The 17,976-nt window shown below is 33.0% G+C and overlaps 2 protein-coding genes across 2 annotated transcripts; both read left to right on the top strand.

The window, feature by feature from the left end:
* The first annotated feature begins 16,491 nt into the window (after positions 1-16,491).
* On the top strand, positions 16,492-16,808 carry LOC106644781 (ubiquinol-cytochrome c reductase complex assembly factor 5). Its single transcript, XM_014360450.2, has one exon. It carries the CDS (start codon positions 16,566-16,568, stop codon positions 16,806-16,808), a length of 243 nt encoding a protein of 80 aa, XP_014215936.2. The 5' UTR covers positions 16,492-16,565.
* A 12-nt stretch (positions 16,809-16,820) lies between these two features.
* Positions 16,821-17,124, top strand: sloth2 (ubiquinol-cytochrome c reductase complex assembly factor 6 sloth 2). Its single transcript, XM_014360451.2, has one exon. It carries the CDS (start codon positions 16,821-16,823, stop codon positions 16,998-17,000), a length of 180 nt encoding a protein of 59 aa, XP_014215937.2. The 3' UTR covers positions 17,001-17,124.
* Positions 17,125-17,976: the final 852 nt, after the last annotated feature.

Raw genomic sequence — 17,976 nt, 5'->3', positions numbered from 1 at the left:
TTTTATGGAACTCCTTCTAAATTTTAAGATTACAAGATAATATCCGTTTTAGCAATAACGAACTTTAAAAATTATTGTTAAAAATTGCAGAAGGGGACATACAAACATTTAACATTCCTAAATCCTGGACAACAGATGATGTCTGTACCAAAATATTTGGTAATTACAGCAACTGTTTTGACAATAACGTGATACTAACTTCACATAATGAATTTACTTTTTTTTTAAACAATAAGATTTCAAGTAAATTACATGGAAAAACTAAAACGTATTACAGCATCGATACACTGCAACATATTAAGGTGTTGATAAATCAGATGATAATATGATGATCAGATGATGATAATATTTATATAAATTTTCCCGTAGAAATGTTAAAAAACATTCGTGAAGGCTTGCCACCTCATGAACTTAAATTAAAAATAGGTACATTGGTAATGTTGATTCGAAATTTGAGTATATCAGACGGATTATGTGACGGTACACGATTGCGAATTACTAAATTACTAAAGTATAACGTAGAAGGCAAAATAGTAACGGGAGAAAAAATTGGTAATAAAGTTTTCATTCCAAGAATTACATTAAATACTGGAAATGCTTCATCATTCCCTTTTATTTTATATAGAAAACAATTCCCATTAGTTGTAGCATTTGGTATGACTATAAATAAGTCTCAAGGTCAAAGTTTTTTTAATGTGGAATTATACTTTAAAAAACCTTTATTTTCTCATGGTCAATTATACGTGGCTTTATCAAGATGCAAAAATAAAAATGGAATTTTTGTTCAAGTCGATAGAGAAAACAGTTGAGAGATTGAAAATATAGTTTGGAAAGAAATTTTTGAATATAATAATGTATCTAATATTCATGACACGATTTAATTATTATTTTTTTATGTATAGGTAAAGTTTATTAATTAATGATGCATATTATAAATGTATATTGTGTTTATCTATTGTACCAATTTCAGCATTAATTTAAAACAGAATAGAAATGGACGTAAGTCTTCATGGATTAATCAGGCTTTATAAGACGACTTATAAAGTGATGCGAAACCTCTATTGTTTATATTAATAATACTCTTAATTAAACTTAAGTTTATAAACATAAAAAGAAGAATTCTGTATTCAAGGACTATATAAGTAATGATGATATAATAATTATGCGCACCGATATATGTGTATATATTATTTGGTTTTAAAATATTGTTAACTCCATATAAATTGGTTTTGAAACGTACTAAGTTGTATAAATAATGATGTTTTGCGCAACAACCCCCTATAAATCAATCATATGACTTTAAATTTCTTCTTGACGATGAAATAAATCATGGCGATAAGACAGTTTTGTTTAAAAATAGGTAAAGACGGTATGATCACGGTCAGGTTTCCCAAAAGTAGTGTGGGGAGACGGTGGGGGCCATGAAAAAATTCGTGGCGGTCGATGGGAGGGCCGTGGGGGGTAGGTTGGGGGATGTGGGATGTTTTGAGAAAAAATACTATACAATATTTCCATGTGATTTGGTAGGAATAGGGTAATAGATAGCAAGAAAGTAGGATTACTCGAAAAATGCAAGAAAGTGAAAGAATAACTACCTTATTTGACGGGGAGGTGGGGGGGAGCAAAACCTCGCTCTAACTCTTACGACTATATAATATATGAAGATATATTATAGTGATTTACGTCCGGCTCTCTTGTAGAGGCACCATTTAGGGCACTTAGCACTTGGGATTGGGAAGGAATTGGGATAGGATTGGAAGGGGGGAGGGCCCCCACAACTGCTCTGCATTCGCCCATGACAAATGTCATGTGGATCAGGAAAACCCCGGGAAATCTCCCGTAAGAAAAACCTGATCCGAAACAGCCCGGTGTATCTGCCTCATTTCTGACCCGCTGTTTAAGCTGCAGACTTAGACAACTGGGTAGACATTGGGCACACCTCCCGCTCATGATGTCGAAGAGACAGAGAAATAGTCAATCAACCCACGAAGCGAACAACAGAGGCGAAACGGCAAGACTTAAACGGTCACCCATCCAAGTACTAACCGTGCCAAATGCTGCTTGACCTCAGTGATCGACGAGACTGCAACTCTACCGCTGAACCATGATGTTGGTGTATATATACATACTATTGGGGCTCCGCCATCTGGCGCGCTTCACGCGCCAACCCTTCATGAGTCAATTATAATCTTTCACGTCGGCTTTGAGGTAAGAGGAAAAGGTTTTGAATAAAAAAAAAATTATTTTTTAATTAAAATACATGAATTATATAAGTTATAATGATAATTACATAAGAAATATACTAGACACTGTTAAATAAGTTAATCATGGTTGTCATAAAAGCTTTGGAGGGTCTGTGGTAAGTAATCAAGATCGGTTCATAATTGATGTAAATGACATATGATTGTTTAACTTAAAAAATAATGAATTCCAGCATAGTACTGGAGGCATTTTAACAATAAATATTATTATTTACTGCAAATCAGTTACATTTTTTATCCATTTTCTTACTCATTTACGTAGATATTTTAATATTAATGGGTACACATTGACCTTTGATTTCTATTCAAAATAGTTTAATCTGTATTTTGTAAGAATGAAGAAAATTATACATCAAATATTGTTACTATAATGATTGATAACTATTCACATGCTATTAAAATTACTTATTTACTTTTTTATGGACTCTATTGTAGTGCCTTTTTAATGCTCTTTTAGTTTTAGCTTTTGCTATGACCATCAATAAATCTAAAGGTCAAAGTTTTAATAATGTCAGTTCATACTTGAAGAAACCTTTATTTTCCCATGGTCAACTTAGTGTAGCATTATTAAAATTTAAAAATAAAAATGGGATATTTATTCAAATAGAAAGAGAGAATGATTCTATTACAGAAAATGTTGTTTGGAAAAAGATTTTTCATTAAACTATACATTTGTACTAAAATTTGTACTAAATCAATTAAATTTTTTGCTATACAAATATTTTAATTATTTTCTTACAACTATAAAAATCAGATACAGACCAGTACAGTATGGGGTTAAAAAAATATCTTTTGAAAATGGTAGTAATTTTTTATAATCAAGGGTATTCAAAAAATAATTTCTCGTGGTTCCATAGGGCTCTATGATATGGTTCGCAAGAGTGAGTTATATTAATTGAGCAAAATTTCCACAACAACAACAAAAAATAACGCACCAAGTACTTTATACTTACTAATGAAAATTTTTAACTTTCTTACTATATTCATAGATATTAGAGATCAATTATCATGTACTTTTATAAATATTGTTAGTATGTATAAAGTCTATCCACTTGCCTTCTGGGCGGTGTGGAAAAATAGATGAATAAATTTTGAATTCTAAAAGAAATTTTTCTAACGTAATAAATAATTAATTTTAAAAAGTTAATTGTTTTTTAACCCAAAAGTATATGCTAATATTTTTTTTAAAAATGGGGCCTTAATTCACATTATATATAATTAAGTGTAAAAAATATTTTATGCAGACACTGGCGTTACATTGAAAACAAAAAAGATCGTGTGGGTGTCAGTTGGGAGAAGCTTGATCTAATATTGATAGAGTTAAAAACACGTAGAAATAGGATAAAATTAAATCGTGAGGGTATGACGGTAAGGGACCTTTTGTGAGTTGTAGGGGTCATTCGAGAGATATATGACATGCGCAACGCATTAAACTATATAATGTAGTTATTTATAAAACTTTATACTTGCTAATACAAATTTTTATCATTCTTACTATATTAATAGATATTAGATCAATTATTATGTACTCTAATGTATATTATTATTATGTACTAAGTACGTATCTATTGCCTCCTAGGCGCTGTAAAAAATTTAATAAAAATAAAAAAGTAATACTTAAGGTCACATTATAAAGTCAAATTATACAGTAGTTTAAGAGTTAAAATATGTGTAGTGTAAATTTAATAAAAACCTTTTTATAAATTTATAAGACAATTTTTTGCCTCATTTCTAACCCCAGAAAATATCCTAGGAGATAAAATTTAAAAAACATTTTTAATCATTTTATTGATTATACAGTGTTTCCAAAAGAAAGGGTCTAATAGGTTCTTTTTATTTTACTTAAACATTCCAATATAGGATATTAACGAGGCGTATATTGAGTACAGATAAGCATTTTCAAAGAAGTGATGAAAACGAAAAATGGTGGTTATGCTCTCTGGCCGTAATAAATCTATCTGATCGTAAATCACGATTTTCAAAATTATTTGTAAACAAATAGATACATTTTTTTTAATTCATGGCCCAGGAGATTCAGGGAAAACATTTCTATGTATAGCGTTAATTTGTTATTTCATCTCTTGTGGAAAAAAAATTGTATCTATGGCATGGTCTGGTATAGCATCAGTATTACTTCCAAAAAAAATGATTAGTCATAGAATATTTTGTTTGCCATTAGACTTAAACAATGTAGAAAGTTCGTCCTTGGAATTTGAATCTGAAGAAAAAGTGAAAGAAGTAGATTTAATAATATGGGACGAGGCTTCTATGATCCCAAAAAAGCCTTAGAAATAGTATAGTTGAAAAAACATTACGTGATTTGTGTGATACAAATATTCATTTTAGTGACAAATCAATTGTTTTAGAAGGCAATCTTAGACAGATTCTTCCAGTTTAAAAAAAAGTAATAGAAGCATGTTTATACAAGAAAGTATTAAATCATCATATCTTCGGTCGTTGTTTCGTATTCTAAAGTTTAATATCAATATTCATTCAACTAACAAAACATTTTTTTAATTATTTTTAGATATTAAAGAATAAAAAATTGAATCATTTCAAACACCAAATAAATGGAAAACAACCAATATTTGTTCCGATATTTTTGGTAAAGATATTAACTTTTAAATAAATAGCGTTATACTTACTTCTCCTAACGAATATACTTGCTTTTGAATAACAAAATTCTAAATCATGTAAAAGGAGAAACGAAAACATATTACAGTATAGATCATGCTATTTACAAGGGTGTTGATAAATCTGATTATGCCATTTATATAAATTTTCCAATCAAATTTCTAAACAATATTCGTGAAGGCTTAGCACCGCAAAAGCTTCATTTAAAAATTGGAGCATATGTTATGTTGATACGAAATTTAAGTATAGTTGATGGCTTATGTAACTGTACAAAATTACAAATTACAAAATTACTCAAATACAGTATCGAAGAAAAAATTATAAGTGGACAAAAAACGGGAAAGAGAGTTCTTATACCAAAAATAACTTTTAATACAGGAAATTCATCATCATTACCTTTTATTTGATATGTAATACAATTTCCTTAAGTCTTAGCATTTGCAATAACGATTAATAAATCTCAAGATCGAAGTTATAGTAATATTGGATTATATTTGAAAAAACCAATGTTTTCGCACGGTAAATTGCACGTCGCGTTATCAAGATGCAAAAATGAAATGGAAATTATATTAAAATAGAACGTGATGATAATTTAAAAGAAGAAAATATTGTTTAAAAAGAAATTTTTGGTGTTAACTCATCTTAAATAGAAAAAATTTAATTACTTTATATTAGCTAAAGTATTAAATTGTACGTAATATTCTTGCACAGTTTTTTAAAATAATAAATAAATGTATCAAATCACTAAAATTATTCAAGTAAGACGTCCAATGACAGTTGGTTGATAATTAAAAACAACGTCTAATGGTGGTACTGTCATATTTTGTATTTATTAAAAAACAAAACGACGTTTCGGCCGTTGGGACAATGTCCCGGCCCTCATCAGGTACACAAATCTATAAGTAACAAAAATTCTTTACAATTCAAATTTAAGGAAAATACAATAAACGCAAATTAAGTTAAGTGTATCACATACCTCTGACTATTACGAAAGGAATATAAAATCGTAATGTAGTCAGAGTTTCAAGTTTAGTTGCTTTTATACCCTGCACATACACAAATGACATAGTACACGCACGTAATACAATCAAATAATAATCGCAAGCAGTTCTTTGTGAGACGTCCATAAACAGCTCATGTTTTCCTAGTACTATGAATGAAAGGGGTCCTCAAATCATGCATATCTAGTTCGTCCCCTTTCCCAATTGACTTAACGAGGGACTAATAACAACTTTTTAATTTTTCTGTATCTTGTTGTCTATTAATATTATTATCGAAGTAATGTATATTTAACATTTTTGAAAAAAGGCGCTTTTTGTAATTCTGTTTTATGTCTAAAATTTTTATTTCATTAAAATTGATGTAATGTGTAAATTCAATGCTATGTTGTGATAGTACAGATGTATCTTTTTTTCTCTATGTCTCTTTTGTGTTCTGCCATTCTTAATTTAACAGCCCTCGATGTTTGACCGACATTAACAGCAGTTAAAAAAGAAATAACCTAAAAATTTTAAAAATAAAAAGCTGAGAATGGGGGTACAAAAAGTAATTAAACTAAAAACGACATTATTACTAATACAATGTTACTTTATTTATAGATACTGCTGATGAAATAAGGGAAGCTTATTAGGTTATCCGGTTATTGAGTTATAAAATTATTAAGGAGGTTGGAGGGGCGGTGGAGGGGGGCTAAACCAAAATGTAACTGAATAAAAATATAGTGAAAACTGATAGAGTTTTATCTTATTTAGTGAGAAGCTGAGGGGGGTGGGGGAGAGGCTTAGGAGAGGTTTATCAAATACGAGCGAGGGGGCTGAGGGGGGTTGAGACGTGAAAATGGGGCTAACAAAAAATTCAACCCAATAAAAATTACGTAAATACTGTTACAATTTTACCTTATTTAGATGGACAGCTGAGGGGGTTCGAGGAAAAGTGGAAGGGGGGTTGAGTGAAATGACCCTTTAAAATCATATAATACAGAAGGATGGATATATATACTTTCCTTTTATATATAAATCATATCGTGGAGCTTAGGAATAGCGGAAAGTGGCTGAGGATGGCTAAAGCTAATTAACTTGGTAAAAACAAAATGAAAATAAAGAAATTTTTATTTTATCTTACATCCATTCTGACGAACGGTACGTATAACAGCTCTGCATTGCTGTGTTACTATGCAGATATATGCTATTGTCATTGGCATAGTAAAAAACCTCGTCAGATTTAATTGTGACATCCATTACTTACACAACCCGTGTTGTAGATTACACCTCAACACTACTCAACACTACTTTTCCGCTTGGTAACGGTCGTCAGCATGAACTTGTATTTTATTAAAATGAAGGTGAAGGGATTTTTTTTTCTCCTGTGGTTCTGGCTACTTCCGATGTATATAACCGTCGCCTAAAATTTGCAGTTTTTGAATTTTGCAAATTACAGAAACGATTTTGAATAAATTTTCACATTTCATAGATTCTATGGTTTTTCCCTTATTTTTTCCTTTAGGAGATTTAGGATGGAGTACAGGTTACTTTAAAAGTTATTCTAAATCAAATAAAAAACTTTCTATGTTGCAATTTTACTCAAATAGACTGTCCTACAGACCAGAGGATGAAAATTTTAGTCACTTATTATATGGAGGAAGGTTAACTCAACAATTTTTTATACATTCATACATGATGATTGAATATAATCGCTTAAACTATTTGAGATACAATCAAAAAAATTTAAGAATAGAATGTTGAAAAGAATTATTAGATGCGATAGCTAACAGTGCATCAAATTTATCTAAAAATTTCGAAACAGAGGAAAAAATAGGGAATTTTATTTACTATTTTAAATAAATTACATGGGGCTACATCATTCAAAGACGTTAAAAAACATAATGGAATAAGATATAAATATTTCAGGGATACTGCAATTGCCATGTGTTTAATTGAACATGATTCTGAAATTGATAATATTTTTAAAGAAGCAATAACGATTATGTTTTCATACCAGTTAAGACAATTTTTTGCTTGGTTTTTGATTTCAGAAAACTTTCAAGGAGATAAAATATGGAATAAGTATTAGCAATAACAAATATTTCACGGAAGACATCGATAATGAAAATAATAATTGGGCTCTTCTGAATATTAATCAAATTTTAGTATCAGAAGGTAAATCATGTGAATCTTTCAGCTTACCAACACTAACCATTAGCAAATATATACAAAATTGCAATTTTGAGGAATTATTTCATAGATGGTCCTGGAGGATCCGGAAAAACCTACTTATATAAGACACTCATTTATTATTTTCTTTCTAGAGGTAAAAATATTTTGGCAATGGCTTGGACAGGAATTGCATCTGTATTACTACCAAAAGGTATGACCAGTCATAGAACTTTTCGTTTACCTTTAGATTTAGATAATATTGAAAGTGTATTTTTAGAATTTTAAACTGAAAAAAAAAAATTAAGGGAAGTTGATTTAACAATGTGGGATGAGGCTTCTATGATTCCGAAAAAAGCTCTAAAAATCGTTGATAGAACGTTGAGAGACTTGTGTAATACAAAACTTTGCTTTGGTGATAAATTAATAGTATTAGGAGGAGATTTTTGACAAATTCTTCCAGTAATAAAAAACGGTAATAGAACTATAATTATAAAAGAAACTATTAAATCATCATTTTTATGGAACTCCTTCTCAATTTTAAGATTACAAGATAATATCCGTTTTAGCAATAACGAATTTTAAAAATTATTGTTAAGAATTGGAGAAGGGGACATAGAAACATTTAACGTTTCTAAATCCTGGATAACAGATAATGTTTGTACCAAAATATTTGGTAATTACAGCAACTGTTTTGACAATAACGTGATACTAACTTCACATAATGAATATACTTTTTTTTTAAACAATAAGATTTTAAGTAAATTACATGGGGAAACTAAAACGTATCACAGCATCGAAACACTGCAACATATAAAGGTGTTGATAAGTCAGATGATAATATTTATATAAATTTTCCCGTAGAAATGTTAAACAACATTCGTGAAGGCTTGCCACCTCATGAACTTAAATTAAAAATGGGTACAATAGTAATGTTAATTCGAAATTTGAGTATATCAGACGGATTATATGTAATGGTACACGATTGCGAATTACTAAATTGTTGAAGTATATCATAGAAGGTGAAATAGTTACGGGAGAAAAAATTGATAATAAAGTTTTTATTCCTAAAATTACTTTAAATACTGGAAATACTTTATCATTACCCTTTATTTTATATAGAAAACAATTCCCATTAGTTGTAGCATTTGCTATGACCATAAACAAGTCTCAATGTCAAAGTTTTGATAATGTAGGATTATACTTGAAAAAACCTCTATTTTTCCATGGTCAATCATACGTGTGGCTTTATCGAGATGCAAAAATAAATCTGGAATTTTCATTCAAATCGATAGAGAAACATTTTAGATATTGAAAATATAGTTTGGAAAGAAGTTTTTGATTAAAAGTAATAATGTATCTAATAATAACAACATGATTTTGATATTCCTATGTGTATGGACAAAATTTATTACTTTACAATACATCCCATAAATCTATATTATGTTGTAAGTTGTACCAATTGTACCAATTTCAACATTGATTTAAAACATAATAGGAATAGACCTAAGTCTTCGTGGTTTGATAGGGCTTTTTAAGTTGACACATAAAATAAGTCATCTTAATGCGAAACTTCCACGATTTGTATTAATGATAAACTAAATGTAATTTAAATTTTTGTATGTATTGGTATTATTCATTCGTATATAAAATAATATAATACATACACATAAAAATATATTTTACATATAGTTTATCATAAATGCTAACAAAAAAAAGCTTAATGCACCAAGAACTTTATACTTACAAACAAATGGAAATACAATTGATATAAATTGATTTTTGGTCGTATTGAGTTTTATAAATGAAATGGTTATGAATTATTCGTATGTATAAAGTCCATCTATTTATCTCCTGGGTGGTGTGAAAAATAGATGAAAACAAAATGTATTGTAAGAAACAAAACATGTTTTTATTAGTTAACATTCTCCACAAATAAACATTTTTACGGTACAAAAATATATACAACATATTATTTTTATGATATATTGAATTAAATTTTTTTTTAAAAGACTCTGAGTAAAACATGAATGACTAAATAATCTTAAAACTCCCAATATAAATGGTTTTATATGGTGGAACGTTGCTTGGAATGCCCCACACAGTTAACTATATAATATAAGGGTTAACTTTATAATTCAATATATAATAATAATGATGCTTCGCGCAATGACCCCCTATAACTCAATTATGACTTTAAATTTATCTTGACGATGAGATGAATCGTGGCGATTAGACAGTTTTGTCTTCAATTAATTTAACATTGAAACAGATTAAAAATAATAGACTAATCCATATACGACATGTACATGTCTGTATACACATCAAGGTCTAGGAAATACGATAAATACGATGTGATCCACGGTCTCCAAAAGAAGTGCGGCAGACAGTGGGGGGGTGACACGAAAAAATGCGCGTGGGGGCTGTGGGTGGCAGTGGGGGGGGGGGTCGGAAAAAACTGCGATATGTCAAAATAAGGGAAAAAATGACAGATTTTTACCTTATTTTGTGGGAGGACGGTGGGGGTTGAATGGGGGGCTGTGGGGGGGTTGTGTGGAATGCCCCACCGAGATAACTATATAATATAGGAAGATATATGTAGACTTATATGCTTGTTAAAACATAGGCCCGCGAAGCGGAAAGAGTTATATGGTACGGCTCCGGTTTATGCACGGAGCTAATAGGTGTACTGTACATACAGACTTTGGCGTGCCATAACTTTTTTCATTCGTATTGTTTCGAATGAAAAGTTGCTTGCGTACCGGGGTACACTTGGCAGTGCACCATTTTGAACGAGTCCAAAAAATATACCTTCATGGGACTGATGATAGGATTACCTGTATATCTTACACTGTGTCATGGACCGGTCACAAAAAACGCACGTGGACGAGACTTGTGAAGTTGGCGCCCGTAAATATTAAATATTAATATTTTGCACTCATTCAAGACTTAAACGATTTCTCCTTACTTTCGGATTTATTCTCCACTTGAATTTTTATTTGCGGATCAATAGTTTGCGAGATATTGGCAAAATAAAAAGTCGAAAATGGGCGTGGCGCTAAAGTATAAAAAACTTTGTTGTAAGTGCTAAATTGGGTTAAAATCCAATTCTACCTGTACGTTCGATTTCTCCTCATTTGCGGAATACGTAGGTATATAAATTAATGTAATTAAAAGTCACAAGGTTTGTAAATAATAAATTTACTTACTGAGTGAGAGAATCTAGTAACTTTTGTCTAGTGACTTTTGGTCCAGTGCTCCGTTCCTATAGTTCGGTACACGTCGTTTCCTCCGTACAGCGGGTTCTACAAAATATTTATCAGAATAGAAAACTTTAGTAGGTATTAATCTATTAATTATTAGTTATGAGTTGTTCAGCTTTTGGGTCGATACACACACACATACATACATTACATACTTTAAACTCAAGGAAAAATTTATTCGTCATTAGGTACCGATTTTTCATTTTAAGAATCTAATATCTTGAATCTATTGTGGCAAACACTGTAGACTGATATTTATTCATTACGCGCGAAATTTTAATATTTGTTGTTATTCAAGAAACAAATAACAACACAACTAAAAAATAGCAGTACAGCTATAATCATTACAAGACACAGCTAAGCACACAAGTAATAATTTTGTTTGAACAAGTTTTAGAAAACAGCTCAAGCATTCAAATTTCGCGCGCAAACGATTAATCAGGCGAATTGAAGATCAAGTTACCGACCAGTGGAAACAGATGAAAGTGACACAGGCTGTGTTCGCCTGAGGTTCTGTTTGTTATTAAGTCTGTTAAGGTCACGTGATCATTTATCATAAGTGCGAGGAAGACAGCATGATGTCACCATCTCAGTATCTCACTCGCACTTATCATAAAGGATCACGTGACCTTAAAAGACTACAAACGGAGCCCATGCAAACAAAGCGCCAGTAACACATTGACAAGTACCTAATTTAAAAAAATGTTTATTAAATGGGCTTACACTAGATTGCATACTCATCGAAAAATATGTGTGTGTGTGAGTGTGTATTGACCCGAAGGCTGAATAACTTATAATTAATAATTAATAGAATAATGAAACGACATGTACCAAACAACAGGAACGGAGCACTGGACCAAAATTCACTAGACAAAAGTTACTAGATTCTCTTACTCAATAATTAAATTCATTATTTACAAACTTTGTAACATTTAATTACATTAATTTATATATCTTCGTAATTCGCAAATGAGGAGGAATCGAATCATATAGGTAGAATTGGATTTTAACCCACTTTAGCACTTAAAACAAAGTTTTTTATACTTCAGCGCCGCGCCCATTTTTGACATTTTATTTTGCAAATATCTCGCAAACTATTGATCCGCAAATAAAAATTCAAGTGGAGGATAAATTCGCAAGTAAGGAGGAATCGTTCAAGCCCTGAATGGGTGCAAAATATTAATATTTTATATTTACGGGCGCCAACTTCACAAGTCTTGGACGTAGTACACACATACATGTTGTTTGTGGTCACAGTAGACCGCAGGCTATGATCAGAGTCTGGCCAGGGCAAAGACGTCCCGAATAGAAATGTGCCGTAGCTGGCCTGACTGCCTGGGCAGGTCCTGCATATATGTGAGTTCAGGCTGTGCACAGTTCTTGTACAGGTCCGGTGCTCTTGCCTAAACTGACATTAACTGTCTGCTACTACAGTATAGTCTTAACCTTTTTTTCAATTAATCTAAAATAGAGTAAAACCATTATTTCCGACGAAAGACGTGAAATAAATATAGAATGTAAATTGTTCGTGAAAGAAAAATTTCGGAAAAAAAAAAAATCATACAGATTTAATGGAAATAATGAAAAAAAAAAGCTAAACTTACAGATAATATTAGTGAAAACTCAGCTGTACAGTTTGATAAGCAAGAAATTAAGAGCGATATTCAGCAAGAAATTTTTGAAGAATTAAACACAACTAATGACAGTGTGAGAAAAAAAAACAAAAACAAACAAGTGTCAATATTGATGAAGTTCGTGATTTGTATGTACAACTTCGGAAATGGAAAAGAGGGTATTTTATTGCAAATAGCAACATGGATAAACTTTTAAAAATATTGCAATATCACATTCCCAGCTTACCTGTATCCCATAAAACTTTACTGAAATCAACTTCTCTGTTTAAAAACATTTTTTAATGTAACATAACCTTACTATTTAATTATGTAAAAGTCAGTTCAGGACTAGATTATATTTGTCCAGGTTGCCTGAGCTAAGACTGCCTGTGCAGGAGCCTGAGCAGGTCCTGTGCACATTGTTGGATAAAATTCCATTAATGCCTGAGCAGGTCCTACGCAGGCAGCTCAGGCACCTGTCCAGGACCTGTTCAGTGCTTGAACTCAATTTCTGTTCGAGGTTATATAGGATAGACCGGGCACGCTTCTGGAGGCGGCTAAATCGCACGGAGAGAGACAGCAATAGGGTTGGAAGAGTATCTTTTTCTCTCTAGGGTGACATGGAGGGAAAGGTACCTTCCTTTACCTCTTTGACCTTTTCCCTGATCACCTTTTTCCTCCATGTCAGTCTAGAGAGAGAAAGATACTTTTTCAACCCTATTGCTGTCTCTTTCAGTGTGCGATTTAGCCGCTTTCAAAAGCGTGCCCGGTCAATCTTATATAACGTCTTTGAGCCAGGGTATATGTATGTATGTATAACAAAATATCAACATACATGACGTCACAGCGACATTAGTATGACGTCATTTACAACGTCGCTAAAGATGTATCTTACGAAGTCCCCTGTGGCTAAGATTGAAAGCTTGATTTGAACCATGTGTTTGAGCTGGGCTGTCCCATAGACATATAAAAAATAGACTGCTCGTTCTTATGTACGGCGCTGAAGCACAAGTAGAAAGAGACACAATGTCGAACGTGTTTATCCGTCTCTCTGGGGCCGTACCATATAACTATTTTTCTGTACATCGGCCTATGTTATAACATAGGCCCGCGAAGCTAAAAAAAGTTATATGGTACGGCTCCTGGCACGTTGCCAACGGCGCGGGCGAGGAGGTTGCGTCAGCTGGCCTTAGTTTACTGACCCCACTGTTAGCAACGTGCAAGAGAGACAGATACACACGTTCGATGTTGTGTCTCTTCCTACCTGGGCTTCAGCGCCGTAAATAAATATGAGCAGTCTATTTCTTACGTGTCTATGGGCTGCCCACTTTTAATTTCTACCTGGGCAGTGGCTGATTAGGATTGTGTGCGTGTTGCTCCTGAATATGGCAGAGATAACCAGGAGAAGGCGAGAAGCTCATGCATCTGCCACACTGCACTTGATAGACCAACAACTAAGACCGGAGGGTGGTCAAAATCTTTACCAGCCGCCACTCTTATTAGAATAGGGGAACCTTAGGATTCGTACAGATTCAACAATAGTTTGGTCATATTTTTTTTTTATGAAGAGTTTTGTCACTATTAAAGAAGTGCCATATAGTATGTCCTCAATTCTGGTGAGAGTAGCGGCTGGTCAAGATTATGACCACAATCCGGCCTCAGCTCTTGGTCTATGACTTCATGTGGCCTCTGTACTAGTCTGTAGTACAGAACTCTGTACCTATATATCGACCGTAGAGCATATAGACCTGGGGCTTTATCACGACCTTCGATATCTCGCTGAAGTCAGTATTTTTTTCGGTAATTTACATAAAATTATGGTTGTGCGCATACGCAGTATAAGAATTATCGAAAAAAATACTGACTTTTGCGAGATCAAGAAAGTCGTGAATCACGGAGCCGCTGGAGTAAGCTCGCTGTATCCTTAGCTCTGACTGTACATCGACTGCGTGTGCGATGTCATCTAGTGGGCCATGGTCATTGTGATATTCCAGATCTCGAACAGAAATTGAGTTCAGGCACTGAACAGGTCCTGGACAGGTGCCTGACCTGCCTGCACAGGACCTGCTCAGGCATTAATGGAATTTCATCCAACGTTGTGCACAGGACCTCCTCAGGCTCCTGCACAGGCAGCCTTAGCTCAGGAAACCTGGACAAATATAATCTAGTCCTGAACTGACTTTTACACAATTAAATAGTAAAGTTATGTTACATAAAAAAAAGTTTTCAAACAGAGAAGTTGATTTCAGTTAAGTTTTATGGGAAACAGGTAAGCTGGGAATGTGATATTACAAAATTTTTAAAAGTTTAGCCATGTGGCTATTTGCAATAAAACACTTTTTTCCATTTCCGAAGTTGTACACACAAATCACGAACTTTATCAATATTAACACTTGCTTGTTTTTTGTTTTTTCTGACACTGTCATTAGTTGTATTTAATTCTTTAAAAATTTCTTGCTGAATATCGCTCTGAATTTCTTGCTTATTAAACTGTACAGCTGAGTTATCACTAATATTATCTGTAAGTCTAGCTTTTTTTCATTATTTCCGTTAAATCCGTTTGGTTTTCTTTTTTCCGCAATTTTTCTTCTACGAATAATTTGCATTCTATATTTATTTCGCATCTTTCGTCGAGAATAATGGTTTTGCTCCATTTTAGATTAATTGAAAAAAAGGTTAAGACTATACTGTAGTAGCAGACAGTTAATGTCAGTTCAGGCAAGGGCACCGGACCTGTACAGGAACTTTGCACAGCCTAAACCATAGAGGTATAAGAATAGAGGAGAAAAGCGCTATACTAGCCCATTAGCGGCAGCGACAGTATAATTAAGTGTAACGAGGCATCTGTCCTTGTTGCCAAAGCCACGTTATTGGCTACTTCTTCGTCCTAAATCCTACAGTTGATTTAATCTCATGTAGAACTCAACCAATAACATAACTGCCAGACAAAGACAGATGCCCCGTTACGTAGCAAATTCTGCTGTCGCATATCACGCCCCCTTTTCTCCTCTATTCTCATACCTCTATGGCCTAAACTCACAAATGCAGAAAATGCCTATCTTGCACTGTGCAGGACCTGCACAGGCAGTCAGGCAAGCTACGGCACATTTCTATTCGGGATCGTAGTCTTAGGCCGTGGGCACATGGAGAGCGTAACGTAACGCGTACCGGGTAACCATTTGAGCCTATGAGAGTGAGAGAGGTGCGCGTACTTTACCTCTCTCTCACTCTTATGGGCTCAAACGGTTACGCGATACGCGTTACGCTCTCTATATAACTGAGGCCTTATAAAGCGTGACTTTTCAGCATCAGTAAATTAATGGCAAACCTATAGACATATAAGAAAAATAGACTGCTCGTTCTTATGTACGGCGCTGAAGCACACGTAGAAAGAGACACAACATCGAACGTGGATATCTATCTCTCTTGCACATTGCTAAAGACGGAAATGTGCGTGAGAGAAAGGTGTTGTGTCTTTATTTACTTGTCCTTCAGCGCCGTATACACAAGAACGAGCAGTCTATTTTTCTTATATGTCTATGGGTAAACCATTGATCACACTTAACTGATATATCAGGATTAGCAGAGTGCCCTGATAAGTCTCGTAATTCGTAATTCAAGTTTCTATACATTTTATTAAGTTTAATGTATTTTTACTCAAAGAAGTTGCGAAAATTTCTGAGAGTTTTACCTGGTAAGAAGTATCTGGGCGAGTATCGCTTTTTGCCCATATTTTTCATCGGCGGAGCAGTGATCGAGTTTCTGATGATAAACTGGCATGTAGGCGAAGTAAATTTTTATAAGGTCTACAAAAAGCGTAGGGTCGAGGAACTTGTTAAGCAGTGTGAACGTGAGGAGTTGCTCAAATTAAGGATCAAAAAAACGTAGCTTTGTCGCGGTATGCCAGCTGGTTTGATATGGCCCAGGTACCTACTTTTCTGCTCTATAGCAGCACTGACTACCATGGCAGGCTCTGAGATTGTACATCAGTACTACAAGCCACTTGATGACCTCGAGGAATTGGTGCAACAGGCGCTTGAACAACGACGAAAAGATAAAACCTATAACTGTCGGTCCTGAAGTGAAAGCTACTTCTGCATCTGGCCTATTGCAATAGTTATGTAGTTATGTTACTTGCATGTAAACTGTAACTTGACACACTTGGATTTTTGTTCAACAATTGGAAATTAAATCTGCTTTTAAATTATTAAATTGAGTTCTCTGAGTCTTCCTCCTGTGTAATTAAATCTGGATATTAAAAAAAATCAAGTTAATATTAAGCAAGCGTAGAACATAACTTATTCATCTTAAATGCGGCATCACTCAGTTATAGAATTAAAGAAATTAAAATAGTTACTATGATGATCATGATTTAAAAAAGATTTTACAAAACATGAGCTCGCTAAAATTTTATTTTTAATTCTTCATTTCCATAAAAATTGGTAAAATAATGTTTAATTTCTTTACATTCTATTTGTCTAACAAAACATGAGATATTGGGATCAGCCCCATAGCACTAGCGCAACTGTGCTGGGTTAAGGAGGCTCCATACCCAAATGTAGTTGTAGCTTATTTTCAAAAAATTGGACCTGGGTTAAATGATAATTTTATTAATCCAACTGCAAAACTTCAAGTACGGTTGCCAATCAAAACATTAGTAAAAGCTATTTAAAGTTCAAATTTTTTGTAGGTTATGACCAGCCTCTCATGAAAGTTACTAAAATTCTCATCTGAAATTACATAATTTAGACCATAAAACACCGTTTTTCTGCACAAAAAAATAATCGAAGTAGTTTTTACTATACCCTATCGATTAGTCACGAAAACAGTACAGGTTGCCTGTCATTTTGAAAAGATTTTAATATTTAAATTTTAATGTTATTTATTCATTATCAGTATGTAAAAACGTGCCACATTTAAAATGGGTCATGAAATCAGCGTAAAATAGTGACATTTGTAATTGAATACTAATAAAACAGAATTACATATATTTGCTAAAAAATTCCATGAGACAGTAAAACGAGAAATGAAAATATTGAAATTTGTACGAACTAGC

The sequence above is a fragment of the Copidosoma floridanum genome, unplaced genomic scaffold (assembly GCF_036245765.1).
Source record: "Copidosoma floridanum isolate Cflo_tuat_1 unplaced genomic scaffold, Cflo_Japanese_pri ptg000004l, whole genome shotgun sequence".
Lineage (NCBI taxonomy): Eukaryota > Metazoa > Arthropoda > Insecta > Hymenoptera > Encyrtidae > Copidosoma > Copidosoma floridanum.
The sequence above is the reverse complement of the archived record's forward strand: the minus strand, read 5'-3'. Positions and strand labels throughout refer to the sequence as shown.